The sequence below is a fragment of the Phacochoerus africanus genome, chromosome 4 (assembly GCF_016906955.1).
Source record: "Phacochoerus africanus isolate WHEZ1 chromosome 4, ROS_Pafr_v1, whole genome shotgun sequence".
NCBI lineage: Eukaryota > Metazoa > Chordata > Mammalia > Artiodactyla > Suidae > Phacochoerus > Phacochoerus africanus.
Window position 1 is genome coordinate 67,913,725 of NC_062547.1, and position 15,549 is coordinate 67,929,273.

Genomic DNA, 15,549 nt, shown 5'->3' on the forward strand with positions numbered 1-15,549 from the left:
GGTGTGGCCATGGCTGTGTTGCAGGCCAGCAGCTGCAGCTCTGATTCAGCCACTAGCCTGGGAATGTCCATATGCCAGAGGTGTGGCCATAAAAAGAAAAAAGGAAGGATTATTAACTAATGTACAGTCAAAATGCTGTGCATTATTAGATCCCTGGAACTCATTCATCTTAAAACTGAAAGTATGTGCACTTTGACCAACATCTCCCTACTTCCCCTTCTGCTCAGCCTCTGACAACACCATTCAACTTGAGTTAATTTTGGTGACTGGTGTAAGATAGGTATCCAAATTTATTCTTTTGTGTGTAGTTATCCAGTTTTCCCATCATTATTTATTGAAGACATATCTTTTTGACACTGAGCGTTCTTGGCTCCCTTGCCAAATATTAGTTTACCAAGTATTTATAGGTTTACAACTGGACTTTCAATTCTCTTTCATTGTGTATGTGTATGGTTTTATGCCAGTACCGTACTGTTTTGATTACTGTAGCCTTGTAATATAGTTTTTGCATCAGGGAGTGAGAGCCTCCAGCATTGTTTCTTCTCAAAAATTTTTTGACTATTTTGAGGCCTTTGCGATTCCAAATTTTAGCATTGTTTTTTCTATTTCTGTGAAAAAGTTACTGGAATTTTGTAGACATTGCACTTATAGATGGCTTTGGGTAGTGTGGCTATTTTAACAATATTAACTCTTTTGATCCAAAACCACAAATGTCTATCAATTTATTTCTTTTTCAATTTCTTTCCTCAGTGTCTCAGAGTTTTGGTGTATAGACCACTCATTTTCTTGGCCAAATTATTCCTAAGTATTTTACTGGTTTTGATGCTATTATAAATGAGATTAATTTCTTTTTCAGATAGTTTATGATTAGTGTATGGAAATGCAACTTGTTTTGTGTTGATCATGAACCCTGAAACATTATTAAATTTCTTTACTGGATCTAAAAATGTTTTTGGTGTAATCTTTAGAGTTTTCCTTATACAAGATCATGTTATAAGAAAGTTGAGACAAATTTACTTCTTTCAAAGTTGGATATTTTTTATTTATTTTTCTTGAATGATTTCTCTTCCAAGATCTTCCAGTACTATGTTGCATTAGTCTGGTGAGAGTGAGCATCTTTTTCTTATTCCTGATCCTGGAGGGAAAGCTTTCAAATTTCCACTGTTGTGTATGATGTTAGCTGTGTGTTTTTCATATAATGCCTTTATTATGCAGAGAGATGTACCCTTTAATACAAATGTGTGGAGAGTTTTTTTCATAAAAAGATGTTGAATTTTGTAAAATGATTTTTTCTGCATCTATTGAGATCATCATATGATTTTTGTCTTTAGTTTTGTTACTGCAACCTGTAGAACATTGATTCATTTGTGAATGTTGAGCCATCCTTACATCCCGGAGATAAATCCCAGTGGATCATGGTATGTGTTCTTTTTAATGTTTTCTACTATTTTTTTGAGAATTTTTCTATCTCTATTCATCAGGTGTATTGACCTATATTTTCTGCTCTTGTAGGATCTTTATCTGTATTTGGTATGAGGGTAATGTGTGCCTCATAAAATGAGTTGGGGAATATTCTCTTTTCTTCAATTTTATGGAAGGGTGTGAAAAGGATTATCAATTCACTTGTGAACAATCTGGTCCTTTTTTTCCCTTGGGAAGCATTTGATTACTGATTCAATCTCCCTATATTTTATTGGTCTGTTCCCATTTTCTAGTTCTTAATGGTTTAGACTTGGTAGATCTTATGTTTCTTGAAATTTATCCATTCTTATAGGTTGAACTCTTTTTGGTATATAATTGCTCAACAGTACTCCCTTAAGGTCTTTTTTTATTTCTATGGCATTGATAATAATGTCTCACTTCCACTTTTTCATTTTATTCTTTTCAGGGAAAAAAAGACTTTTTTTTCATAGTTTTTCTAGCTGAAGTTTTGGAAATTTTGTTTTATCTTTCAAAAAAATCAGCTGTGACCAAAAGGATGACACAGGTATTGAGATTAGGCTATTCTGCTGACAATCCTCCACAGGGCACTTTTGATGTCCTTGTTCCTCAGACTGTAGATAAAGGGATTCAGCATAGGTGTGACCACAGTGTACATCACTGAGGCTACCACATCCTCCCTTGGGGAAGATGAGACAACTGAACTGAGGTACACCCCAAGACCTGTTCCATAAAATAAGCAAACAACTGACAGGTGAGAGCCACATGTGGAGAAGGCTTTATACCTCCCACCTGATGATGAGACTCTCAGAATGGAGGAAACAATTTTATAGTAAGAGAAACTAATTCCTGATATAGGGAGAAAACCAGAGATGGTCCCAACAAGAAATATAACAATATAGTTGGTGGATATGTCATAACATGCAAGATGGAGAAGCTTAGGAACATCACAAAAGAAATGAGGGATGTCCACGTCTTTGCAGAAGACAAGTTGTGATACCATCAGGCAATGAATCTGAGAGTCCAAAAGACTCACAAAAAATGAGACCAGAACCAAGAAGCCACATATGTTGGGCTTTATGATAACCAGGTAGTGCAGGGGATAACAAATGGCCACAAACCGGTCATAGGCCATCACGGCCAGGAGTAGACTGTCCAAACAGCCAAAGAGGAAGAAAAAGGACACCTGAGTTAGGCAACCTGCATAAGTGATGGATTTGCTGTGTGCCTGCATATTCACCAGCATCTTGGGGACTGTGGTGGTGATAAAACCAATGTCAGCCAAAGACAGATTGGAAAGGAAGAAGTACATGGGGGTGTGGAGGTGGGAATCAGAACTGACAGCCAGGATGATGAGCATGTTTCCAAGTATGGCAACCAGGTACATGCAGAGGAAGAGCCCAAGTATGAAGGGCTGAAGTTCTGGATCATCTGAGAGTCCCAGCAGGTAATATTCTGAGACCTTTGTTAGATTCTGAAGTTCCATGTAGCTGGGCCCCCTTTTGAAAAAAAAAAGGAGTGTTGGAATAAAAAAACAAGTATACAGGCACTCAGCTTAGTGCCTATGTTTTAGATTCACATAATTCAAGATAAATTATTCACACTTGGGCAACATAAACATTTAGCACTATTTCTCAGTTGAGGCGAATTCATTCTTTTTTGAACCTTTCTTCACTGGTTTCTGTTCTATTCAGCTATTTATATCTACATCCACTTTAAAGATTTTGGACCAAAGTATTTAAGAGAAAATGGGCATTTTGAGACAATAAATCCAAGGACACAGTAAAATATCAGCCTCCCATTGTGGAGGAAAATGTGTAGAGAACATGTTGAGGAAAATTCATTAAATAGGGCGCTAGTCCTAAATATTTGTGATGGGTTATTTTATTATCTAACCCATCCTTATTTATATACATTTGTACCTCAGTATTCCCATGGCATTGATTAACTCCAGGACCACCACACACACACATAAATTCTCAATTACCTTATGTAAATAGTGTAGAACAGTCTGCCTTACAGTATACAGTGTTCCCACATGGAATTCGATCAGCGGTTGGTTGAATCCACTTGATGCAGAAGCACAGATGTGGGGCAGGTGGGGATGGGCACTGCAACTGAAAAATTTAGTCTCAATCCCAGGTCTGAAATCTTAAACTGGCTTCTTATACTGTTTAAGATTTTTTGAATTTTTCGAATCTCTCCTAAATTCAGCTCCCCAATGGCAAATAGGTCTTCATTCCCCCTAACATGTCAAAACATCATTTAATTTGGAAAAAAAGAACACAAGTGGGAAAGTTATAATATTACAATAAACTAAGTAGTTTTCTCATTTCCAAAATGTGTGCATTTATTGAATCTACTGAAGGTTAGGAGAATATGTCATTCCAAAGAATACCAATTTAGGGAGTTCCCATTCTGGCTCAGTGGGTTAAGAAGCCAACACTGTCTCTCTGAGGATGTGGATTCTACCCCTGGTCTTGCTCAGTGGGTTAAGGATCTGGCATTGCTGCAAGCTGCAGGTGTAGGTTGCAGATTTGTCTTGGTTCCTGTGTTGCCATGGCTGTGGGGAAGGGCTGCAGCTTCAGCTCCTATTAGACCCCTATCCCAGGGACTTCAATATGCCACAGATTAGTCAATAAAATGAAAAGGAAGGAAGGAAGCAAGCAAGCAAGCTGGCTAAATTTCACAAATTTATTATAATGGTTTTAAAATTGAGCCTTGATAGAAGTATTGTGCCCACACAAAACTAGAATTTGATTTTTTTTCTCTGTTTTAAGAATGCAAGTCCTTGGAAAATTGTTAACGATTTTTTTCTTTACCTATTAAATTTTACCTAGGAAATAAAGATTCTGTATTTTAGCAAACTTATTTCCTGAATGTCATGTCTTCTTATCACGCCACTAGTTACTTAAGAAAACCGAGTCTTCTCCATATTAAAAAAATACTACGCATGGAACCATGTACATGAAGGGTTGACTGTAACATTATAGGTGAATTTTTGACCGAATAAGCATAAGCACCCCTAACTCCTGAGTTGTTCAAGGATAAATTGCATATTACTTTCTATGTTTACCTTTAAAATCTTTTATTTTTCACTTTGGTTAAATGGATAACTGAGTATTTTTTAACAGTGACTTGGGACTGTCTTTAGTCAAATCTTTTTAACTTTCACTAAAAATTAAAACCTAACTAGCCAAATCATTTTCAAAATTATCTAAAAAACAAATGACCTTATGGCTAAAATTACATACTTCTATACTCTTCTCTAAAACCCAATCATAACTCTTATGTCATCACCAGATACATTTAAAATACAAACCAAAAAATGTATCCAAATGGCATTCCCTGTCCTTCACTCCACCATCTAAAGATACTTCAAACCCAGCCTCTAAAAATTTTAGTTGTCTGCCCTCTGAACCAAAAAACCAACCAACCAACCAAACAAACAAAAAAACCGAAAAACTGGATTTTGTAGTTTTGTTCTAATCATTCACCTTTGTTTTCCTTATATTTCCACAAAAATTCCCCCACCAAATGCTTAATTACTCACACCATATAGATTCCTAACTTAGGCAGATGCCCCATTCACCTATACCATCACTTCCTAAAATGAGACATAGGCCCATCCATGTTGCTGCAAAAGGCATTATTTCCTTCTTTTATGGCTGAGTAATATTCCATGGTATATATGTACTACATCATCTTTATCCATTCCTCTGTTAATGGAAATTGAGGTTGCTTCCATGTCTTGTGCTGTAATGAACACCGGGGTGCATATATTTTTCAGATTATGGATTTCTCTGAATAGATGCACAGGAGTGGGATTCCTAGATCATGTGGTAGTTCTATTTTTAGTTGTAATTTGCAGCAACATGGATGGGCATAGAAACTATCATACTAAGTGAACTTAGACAGTGAAAGACAAATATCATATGATATAACGTATTTGTGGAATCTTTTTAAAAAAGGATAAAAATGAACTTTTTGAAGAACAGAAACAGACTCACAGAATTTGAAATACTTAAGGTTACCAAAGGGGATAGGAGGGGTGTGGGATTAATGGACTAGGGGTTTGGGGTTGGCATATGCATACTGAGGATTGGCCAATGGGGGATCTTCTGAATAGCACAGAAAACTCTACCCAGTATTCTGTGATAATCTATGTGGGAAAAGAATCTGAGAGAGAATGTATATATGTATATGTATGACTGTGTCACGTTGTTGCACAGGAGAAATTTTTGCTGCCTTGTAAACTAACTATACTTCAAGAAAACTTGAAAAAAATAAAAAAGCAAAGGAATGGCATCCAACAAATAAATTAAATGAGACACACCTTTTTAACTGGACCGACCTATTTCTGAGACTGAGAGACTAATTCAATAGGATATGGGAGAATGTACTAAGATTTGTTCTTTTCTGAGTGTTCCAATCTATGGGTTTTTCCTTCTTTATAGATCTCTCACCTTAAGAATTCTAACCTGAGCCTCTCTCTTCAGGTATCATTTTGACATTTGCTATATATAAACTTCTTGGTGTTTCAAAATAAATGAATGGTAGCAGAATATACTAACCCAAAAGATGCCACTTTGTCATAAAGTTTCCTTTGAGCTGAAGATGATTTAGAAGAAATGGATACAAAAAAGCTCTCAGTTCTCTTCCTATTTTCCTAAAAGTAGGACATAAGTATGTAAGGGGGCTCCTCTCTCCTCTCTGAAAGAAGGTCAAGAGGATTCTTAATTTCCTGAGATGATTCTAGACACTTTTCAGCCCAGAGAAGGCACCAGAGGAGTCTACATAACACACCTTGCTAAGCCTAGCCCTTACCTACCATTTCTCTCCGCACAGAAAAATGAGAAATGATTAAATACATATTCTAATGACAAGGAACAGACCAGGAGTTCCTGTAGTGGTGCAGTGGAAATCAATCTGACTAGGAACCATGAGGTTGCTGCTTTAATCCCTGGCCTCACTCGGTGGGTTGAGGATCCGGTGTTGCCATGAGCTGTGGTGTAGGCTGCAGATTCGGCTAGCATCTGGAATTGCTGTTGCTGTGGCATAGGCCAGCAGCTATAGCTTCGATTCAACCTCTAGCCTGGGAACCTCCATAGCCATGAGTGCGGCCCTAAAAAGGAAAACAAACAAATTAATAATAATAATAATAATAATAATAATAATAAAAGGAAGAGACCAAAAACACCTCTTAACTCTGTCTAGCCATGGTCTTCCCATTATAGATGCATGTAAAAACCCCCTTCATGTCTAGGGAATGGTAGTTTCATAGCTCACATTTCCAAAGTAATCTGCAAAATGCACTATTATTCACAGAAAACTCTATGAGTCACAATATCCATGCAATACAGTCTCCTCTAAACCATTTGGACCAGTTCCCTAATTCACAAATGAACTCACCAAATCCCAAGATAAGGAAACAGTTGTTCAATCTTCATTTCCTCATCTGGGAAAAGCAGGTTTGAAAAGAAAACAATAATTCTGCTTTAATGGTACAGAAACAGCTCTGGAATGGAAGTCAAGAGACCTTGGTCTGCATCTCACGTCTTTCACATACTAAAGATGGAGTATTGGTAAATCTTTCCTCCTCTCCATGTTGGTATTCCTTACTTAGAAATGGGAAAAATAACACCCATCTCTATAACATGTGTGACACCTGAGAGAGGTTTGAATTTAAAAAATATATTCAGCTATATTTTTAAAATCAGAATTTGAATAATATTTGGAATGTGGATTTATTGATGAAATACAATCCAAAGAGAGACTTAGGACATTTTATCCTGGGGTCCTGCAGAGATAAAAGCCCACCATGGCCTAGGGAATTCATTTGTAGAATGAGTGGAAATCCCAAGTTGTGTCTCAGTCAATCCCAAATTGTGTCTCAAAAAAAATTAGTACTGCTCTTTCAGTGTTTTCATTTTAATGACAACCTCTGCAATTTTTTATGCTTGTATTGTAGATTCTATAAATTGAAAAGATTTGTGCCTTAGACAACAGCAATTTTTTTTTCTGTTGTCTAGGCCTACAGAACATCACTGAAAGGAATGAAATCACAGGTAGGAAAGCAGCAAGTTTGTAAGCCATATGGTTTCTACTCTGTTTCTGTGAACCAAGGAAGAACACAATCAATACTTCCCAGAGATTGTTGTCATTCTTGCAGCTTACCCTGTGCCATGAAATATACAGTCTTTTGGAATCAGAAATGAATGACATTTAGCTGTTACCCTCCAAGAACTCATAATCTACCTGCATAAAGAAAAATAAATTCACTCAGTATCTAGAGGAAACCAAACCTGTATATGACAGGATAATTTGACTGGGTCTCTGGTACTTAGCTTCAATAAAAGTAAAAATGCATAAAATTTAATTTGCCTTTACTATATGTATTGATCATATATTTAATCACATATTCAGTACCCATTATGTTTAATTCTTTTTTATTTTTCTTTTTAGAAGAACACCTGTGGCATAAGGAAGTTCCTGGGCTAGGGGTAAAATCAGAGCTGCAGCTGGAGCCTACACCACAGCCACATCAGAGCTGAGCATTGTCCATGACCTGCACTGAAGCCTGAGACCCACTGAGTGAGGCCAGGGATTGAATCCACATCCTCAGCAACATTATGTTGGGTTTTTAACCTGCTGAGCCACAACAGGTTAAATAGGTTTAATTCTTACCCAATGCATTTGTATCAACTGACAATGTTGAGGCTCAGGGATACCAAAATTTTGCCCATTGTCACAAGATAATATATAGAACAGGTAATATTCAAAATTAAATTGTGGGTCCCTAAGGACTATGTTCAGAAAATGTTCACTGTTTGGAGTTCACCTAGTGGTGAAGCAGAAAAGAATCCAGCTAGGAACCATGAGGTTGCAGGTTTGATCCCTGGCCTCATTCCTGTTAACACAGGGACATACCTACAATGGCAGAACCAGTGTGGGAGAAAAGCAGAACTTTGAACCAGACATTGAATCCCCATCAGAGCCAAGAATATAGACCACATAACTTCTGAGCTGAAACCATGAAGATTGGTGCCCCTCCATCTGTTTGCCCCAACTCTCCTATTTGTTCTAATGCTGAAAAAGCAATACTCTTGGAGTTCTCATTTTAGATCAGTGGGTTAAGAATCTGCCAGTCTGTAAGGATGCAGGTTTGATCCTTGGCCTCATTCAGTGGGTTAAGGATCAAGTGTTGCCACAAGCTGCAGTGTAAGTCACAGATGCACCTTGGATCTGGTGTTGGCTGTGGCTGTGGCCTAGGCTGGCAGCTGAACATCTAATTCAATCCCTAGCCCAGGAACTTCCACATGCCATGGGTGTGGTCTTAAAAAGCAAAAAAAAAAAAATTACTCTTGACAGTTCTTTCTCCATCAACCATCTCTATTGTACTCACTGGGTTGGTCTGTGTCTCTGCTGGAGCATGGCCAAGGAATGATAATCCACTGCTCTTCTCTTGCCTGGCAAGTGTTGAAGATTCAGAATTGTCCTTAGGACTGCAAGACAGGGTTAGTCATGAACCTCCTGATGCAGACAGTAATTCTGGGAGGGGAAGAGAGAGTTATGAAGCCTGCTAGAGTTGGACCAGGAACCTGAATGACTGGAAACACAGCCTGATGATTTAGTCTTTCATGGCCTTGAGAACTCAATGCACAGAGCTACTCATTAGCCAAATGGGTCCTTGTTATCCCAGTCTCTGAGGACTTGTTATTATTAATGGAAGAGGAATAGTGAAAAGTGAATGTTTTTGGAAAAGTCTGGGCTCTTCCTACTTTCAGGAGGAGGCATACCTATACATTTCACTTCTAACTTCCAAGTTGCAGGGACTTTATAAATACAGATAACTGGATGACTAAAAAGGACCTACTCTATAGCACAGGGAGGTCTACTCAATGTTCTGTAATAACCTATATAGGAAAAAAAAGTCATGGATATATGGTCCACTTTGCTGTAAATCTAATACAACATTGTAAGTCAACTATACCACAATAGTTTTTTTTTTTTAAAGCAACATATGACTGAAAAAAAAAGACAATTACAGGATGATGTAACTTATGTGTTGAATCTAACAGATGGCATAAAATGAACATATACACAAAACACAGACCCACAGACATAGGGAACAGACTTGTGGTTTCTGGGGGTTGGAGGAGAGTGTGATGGATGGGGAGTTTGAGGTTGGTAGATGCTAACTATTACATTTAGAAAGGATCATAATGAGATCCTATTGTACAGTACAGAAAACTAAATCCAATCTCTTGGGAGAGAACATGATGGAAGATAATATAAGGAAAACATTGTATATATATGTATGACTGTGTCATATGACTGTATAGCAGAAATTGGGAAAACATAGTAAATCAACTATACTTTAATAAAAATAAAAAAATAAAGAGTATATGTCAATTTCTGCCATGCAGCATAGTGACCCAGTACTGTCTCCCATCATGGTCTATCCCTAGAGATTGGATATAGTTTGTTCCCTGTGCTGTACAGTAGGACCCCATTGACACAACACTGTGAAAATGTAACAGAAGAGTGACATAAAATAAAATTATATTTTATAAACATGAAAGCAATATACGACTTGTGTATTTGAAAAATCATTGAATAAATCATGCTGCATAGGGAGAGTTTTGTGTTCTACACCAAAAATCTGATACAATTTCCATTTTCTCAATTAAGATTTATGTCTCCAAGGAGAACCGCTTACTTTTGGTAAGTATTCATGCTTTGGGATTTTGGATTTTATGTTTGGAAATGTATGATTTTTCACTATGTTGAATGACCACCAAATTTTTATTTTTCTAAAAAATTTACATATGTTGGTGCATTAAATAACAATCTATTTTGACCAACTTATTAAATTGACAGTTTGTTTAAATAGTAACAGGTTTCACAGATGTCTGCCTTCTAAATGTAAAGCTGCAGTCATCTTAAGTCTTGACTAAGGAGATCTGATTCTAAGCTCTCTCATGTAATAAGAATTTAGGTCCTCATGGGCAGTTGGCCATAAGCATCATCTCAGGGCTTCTCTATAGGGCAGCTGAAAACATGGCAGCTATCTTCTGTCAGAATGACCTAGTGAGAGAATAGAAGAGGGATGATAAGGTGAAAGCCTGAATCTCCTTACAAGTTAATGTTGGAGTTCTACCCCAATATTTTTCACTATTTTATTCTTGGATGCAAGACTCAAGGTCTAGCCCATTTAGAGATGGGTCTATACAAGGGTATACGTGCAGAAGGCAAGGGAGATTGGGAGCATCTTAGAAGCTTCCTACCACAAAATTTTCACCCTCTATCGGGAATTAAGGCTCAAAGCACAGCAAGACTCCAGACATGTCTCTCTGCTTTCCAGCATGGTCCCCAACTCTTCAGATCTCCTTCTTCTCAAAAAAATTTCCTGGAGAAGAAATGGCATTTGGAAGAACTTATCTGTTTAGAGCATTTCTATAGACCTCACTATGCTTCTCCTGGTGATTCAGTCAGAAGTCCCCTGGATTTTCCTTACATCAACAGAGGCCTTCCATTGATGTCAGGGCAAACCAGAGGCCTACCATACGCACATTCAACAAATATCCTTAGAAGTCTCTGATCTCTGCTTATCTAGAAAGGGCTCATCCCTCTTCAAATACGTTTTCTTTAGCATCTTTTCAATTGAGGTCTTGAGTAAAATGTGCTTTGGGTTATAGAGTGGAATAAAGTGGAGGTGTGGAAAGGATGATCGGTTCCAACTTTCTAAATCTTATCTCTAGAGCTCTTGGTGTGAAGAACTCAGAGATTGATTTCTTATTAGCTGGTGATGAAAATTTGAATATACAACCCATTAATCTGGGTGTATTGGAAATAATGCTAAATATGTGTGTGTTTTAATGGCCAAGAGAAATCTGGGTGAGACAAAATGGCAGGAGTGTAGAGAAGGGTTGGAGAAAGGGAAGTGAATTTTGGGAAATTTTTGAGTGCTTGGGTAGTAGGGAAAATCAAATACTAAACTGAAATCCTTTATTGGTGGGAGTCACTTTCAAAGCTGAGTGTAGAGGACATGGTATATAAAAACCAAAGACACTTACATTTGTGAAGAAAATGAGGATTTGCTTTGTGCTATTTTACTAATTTCCCCTCACATGATGAGTATCCTTGAGGAACACAGAAAACAACTTTCTCCTGTTACCTTTTTAGATTCCTCACCAGTTTTTCTTTGTACTTGTAGAACTTATAATACTCACCTTTCATTCAATGACTCTTAAAATTTTAGACATATTTTTACATTGGGAAAATGGATCCTGCTGAATTTCATAATAATAAACACAAACTATACGTTTCTACTGTGAAATATTCATACAGCACTCTATTTACTGTCTAGTAGTCCAGGGATGAAAGGAAATACTGAATGGATTGATATAGAAATGTCTTCACTTGGCCAAGGGGAGGGGGAGGAGGAGGATGGACTGAGTATGGGGTTAGTAGATACAAACCATTACATTTAGAATGGATAAACAACAAGGTCCTACTGTAGAGAACAGAGAACTATGTCCATTCTCCTAGGATAGACCATGGTGGAAAAGAATATAAAAATAATATGTATATATGTATATATAACTGAGTCACTTTGTACAGCAGAAATTGACACAATATTGGAAACTGTAACTCAGTATTATCAACTATATCTCAATTTAAAAAATTAAATGTCTTTATGTTTCCTTGCAAAATAAAGGAATAAAAATTTTCATGAATATTTATTCTTGAATAAAAATAGCATTTTATTCAAAACTATACAATGTAAAGTTGTGCTCAGTCTCTGCTCTTACTATGCTATTTTTGAATATATAGACAAAATTATTAAGTCTCAGCTCTCAAATTGCTCTAGTTCTCATTTGCAAAAATAAAATTGTAAGATCTTCTCTCATAGTCCAGTTTGAACATCAAAGTTCACTGTCAGTAAAGTTGGTAGGCAATTTACCTTAGTGGTAAAAGTCAGAGTAAATTAAACTAGTTATTTGATAGCTTTTCAGAACCCCAGAATACTACCTCAGAAATTACAGGTAGAGTCTCTAATGGAAAGATTGATATATGCACAAGTACCTGGATATGTACCAAGAAGGAGTTCAAAGAACATTGATCATGGCAGGATACTACTCAGCCATAAAAAAGAAGAAAATAATGGCATTTATATGGATGTAACTAGAGGTGATCATATGAAGTGAAGCAGTCAGAAAGAGGACAAAAATCATGTTATATCACTTATATGTAGAATCTAAAATATGGTGCAAATGAACCTATCTACAAAACAGAAATATCTCACAGACATAGAGAACATACCTGTGGTTGCCAAGGGGCGGGGGGAAGGGATTGGGATGGACTGGGAGTTTGGGGTTAGTAGTTGCAAACTATTACATTTAGAATGGATAAGCAATGAGGTCCTACTCTATAACACAGGGAACTGTATTCAGTCTCTTGGGACAGATTATGATGGAAGATAATATGGGAAAAGGAATTATGCTGTACAGAAGAAATTGACACAACACTGTAAATCAACAATATTCTAAGAAAAATAAAATTAAATAAAAAAGAGAGAGAAGCATGGATACAAATGAGGTTCGTCTCCTGACTGCTAAGAAAATGATTTTTGTTATCCTCGAATAACAAAAAAATTAAGATAAGTTTATTCATAATGACTTTGGTGTCTTAACAATCCACAGGCATCTTTAGAGCCACGCAGTAAGTGGAAATATGAAAGCATCACATTAAACTTAACTTTATACCCTAGGTAAAGACATATCATTACAATCCCTTTTTTTTTCCCTGAGCACGATTTGCAATCTTCTAAATTCAGAATCTCGCAACATACATTTATTCCCCATGCTATGATTTATCATTGAGTTAAAAATAAGCCATTCTTGTTATTTTAATTAAGATAATATAATGAAAGCAACTGACTAAACATTTATTGAAACATTAAAGGCATAAAAGAAAATTGTGATAACATAAAGACTTAGTTTCATACATCACAAAGAGAAAAAAGTAATTGCAGCAATGTCTGGGGATGGATGTTAACTAGATTTAATGTGGTCATGATTCACAACATAAAGAAATATTAAATATTTCTGTCGTACACCTGAAACTAGTATAATGTTATATGTTAATCATATTTCAACAAGTTAAATTGTTCACTTCTTAATTATAATTTGTTATAATGAGAGGCTACTACCGAGCTTCTTATACTATGGAATCAACAGTCTAATAATATTTAAAAATTTTTTTTATTGTTATATCCCCAATACAATTATTTTTCTGCTGTACAGCATGGTGACCCAGTTACGCATACATATATACATTATTTTTTCCCAATTATCATGCTCCATCATAGGTGGCTAGACATTGTTCCCAGTGCTATAGAGTAGGATATCATTGTTAACCCATTCCAAATTCAATAGTTTGCATTTATTAGCCCCAAGTTCCCAATCCATCCCACTCCCTCCCCCTCCCCCTAGGCAACCACAAGTTTGTTCTCCAAGTCCATGAGTTTCTTTTCTGTGGAAAGGTCCATTTGTGCCTTATATTGGATTCCAGATATAAGGGATATCATATGGTATTTTTCTTTCTCTTTTTGACTTACTTCACTCAGGATGAGAGTCTCTAGTTCCATCCATGTTGCTGCAAATGGCATTATTTTGTTCCTTTTTATGGATGACTAGTATTCCATTGTATATATATATATCACATCTTCCTAATCCAATTGTCTGTTAATGGACATTTGGGTTGTTCCCATATCTTGGCTATTGTGAATAGTGCTGCAATGAACACGTGGGTGCATGTGTCTTTTTAGAGGAAAGTTTTGTCTGGATATCTGCCCAAGAGTGGGATTGCTGGGTCATATGGTAGTTTTATGCATATATTTCTAAAGTACCTCCATGCAGTTCTTTATAGCGGCTGTATCAGCTTACATTCCCACCAACAGTGCAGGAGCATTCCCTTTTCTCCACACCCCCTCCAGCATTTGCTATTTGCAGATTAATTAATGATGGCCATTCTGACTGGTGTGAGGTGGTATCTTGTGGTAGTTTTGATTTGCATTTCTCTAATAATCAGGGATGTTGAGCATTTTTTCCATTTGCTTGTTGGCCATCTGTAGATCTCTTCCTTGGAGAAAGGTGTGTTCAGGTCTTTTGCCCACCTTTCAATTGGGTTGTTGGCTTTTTTGCTGTTGAGTTGTATAAGTTGCTTGTATATTCTAGAGATTAAGCCCTTGTCGGTTGCATCATTTGAAACTATTTTCTCCCATTCTGTAAATTGTCCTTTTGTTTTCTTTTTGGTTTCCTTTGCTGTGCAAAACCTTGTCAGTTTGATTAGGTCCCACTGGTTTATTTTTGCTTTTATTTCTGTTGCTTTGGGAGACTGACCTGAGAAAACATTTGTAAGGTTGATGTCAGAGAATGTTTTGCCTATGTTCTCTTCTAGGAGTTTGATGGTGTCTCATCTTATATTTAAGTCTTCAAGCCATTTTGAGTTTATTTAGGTGCATGGTGTGAGGATGTGTTCTAGTTTCACTGATTTGCATGTAGCTGTCCAGGTTTCCCAGCAATTCTTGCTGAATAGACTGTCTTTTTTTCTCATTTTATGTTCTGGCCTCCATTGTCAAAGATTAATTGACCATAGGTGTCAGCATTTATTTCTAGGTTCCCTATTCTGTTCCATTGGTCTTTCCGTCTGTTTTGGTACCAGGACCACACTGTCTTGATGACTGTGGCTTTGTAATATTGCCTGAAGTCTGGGAGAGTTATCCCTCCTGCTTGGTTTTTATTCCTCAAAATTGTTATGGCAATTCTTGGTCTTTTGTGGTTCCATATAAATTTTTGCACTGTTTGTTCTAGTACTGTGAAAAATGTCATGGGTAATTTGATGGGGATTGCATTGAATCTGTAGATTGCTTTGGGTAGTATGGCCATTTTTACAATATTAATTTTTCCAAGCCAGGAGCATGGAATATCTTTACATCTCTTTACATCTTCTTTAATTTCCTTGATTCATGTTTTATACTTCTCGACATATAGTTCCTTTGCCTCCTTGTATTTGATTTTTGGGGGTGCAATTTTATTTTCT

General features: G+C 36.7%; 1 protein-coding gene across 1 annotated transcript; it reads right to left on the bottom strand.

Moving 5' to 3' along the window:
• Nucleotides 1–1,996: 1,996 nt before the first annotated feature.
• LOC125124274 (olfactory receptor 7E24-like) lies at nt 1,997–2,926 on the bottom strand. The gene has a single exon (XM_047774421.1). The coding sequence runs from the start codon at nt 2,924–2,926 to the stop codon at nt 1,997–1,999; it is 930 nt and encodes a 309-aa protein (XP_047630377.1).
• Nucleotides 2,927–15,549: the final 12,623 nt, after the last annotated feature.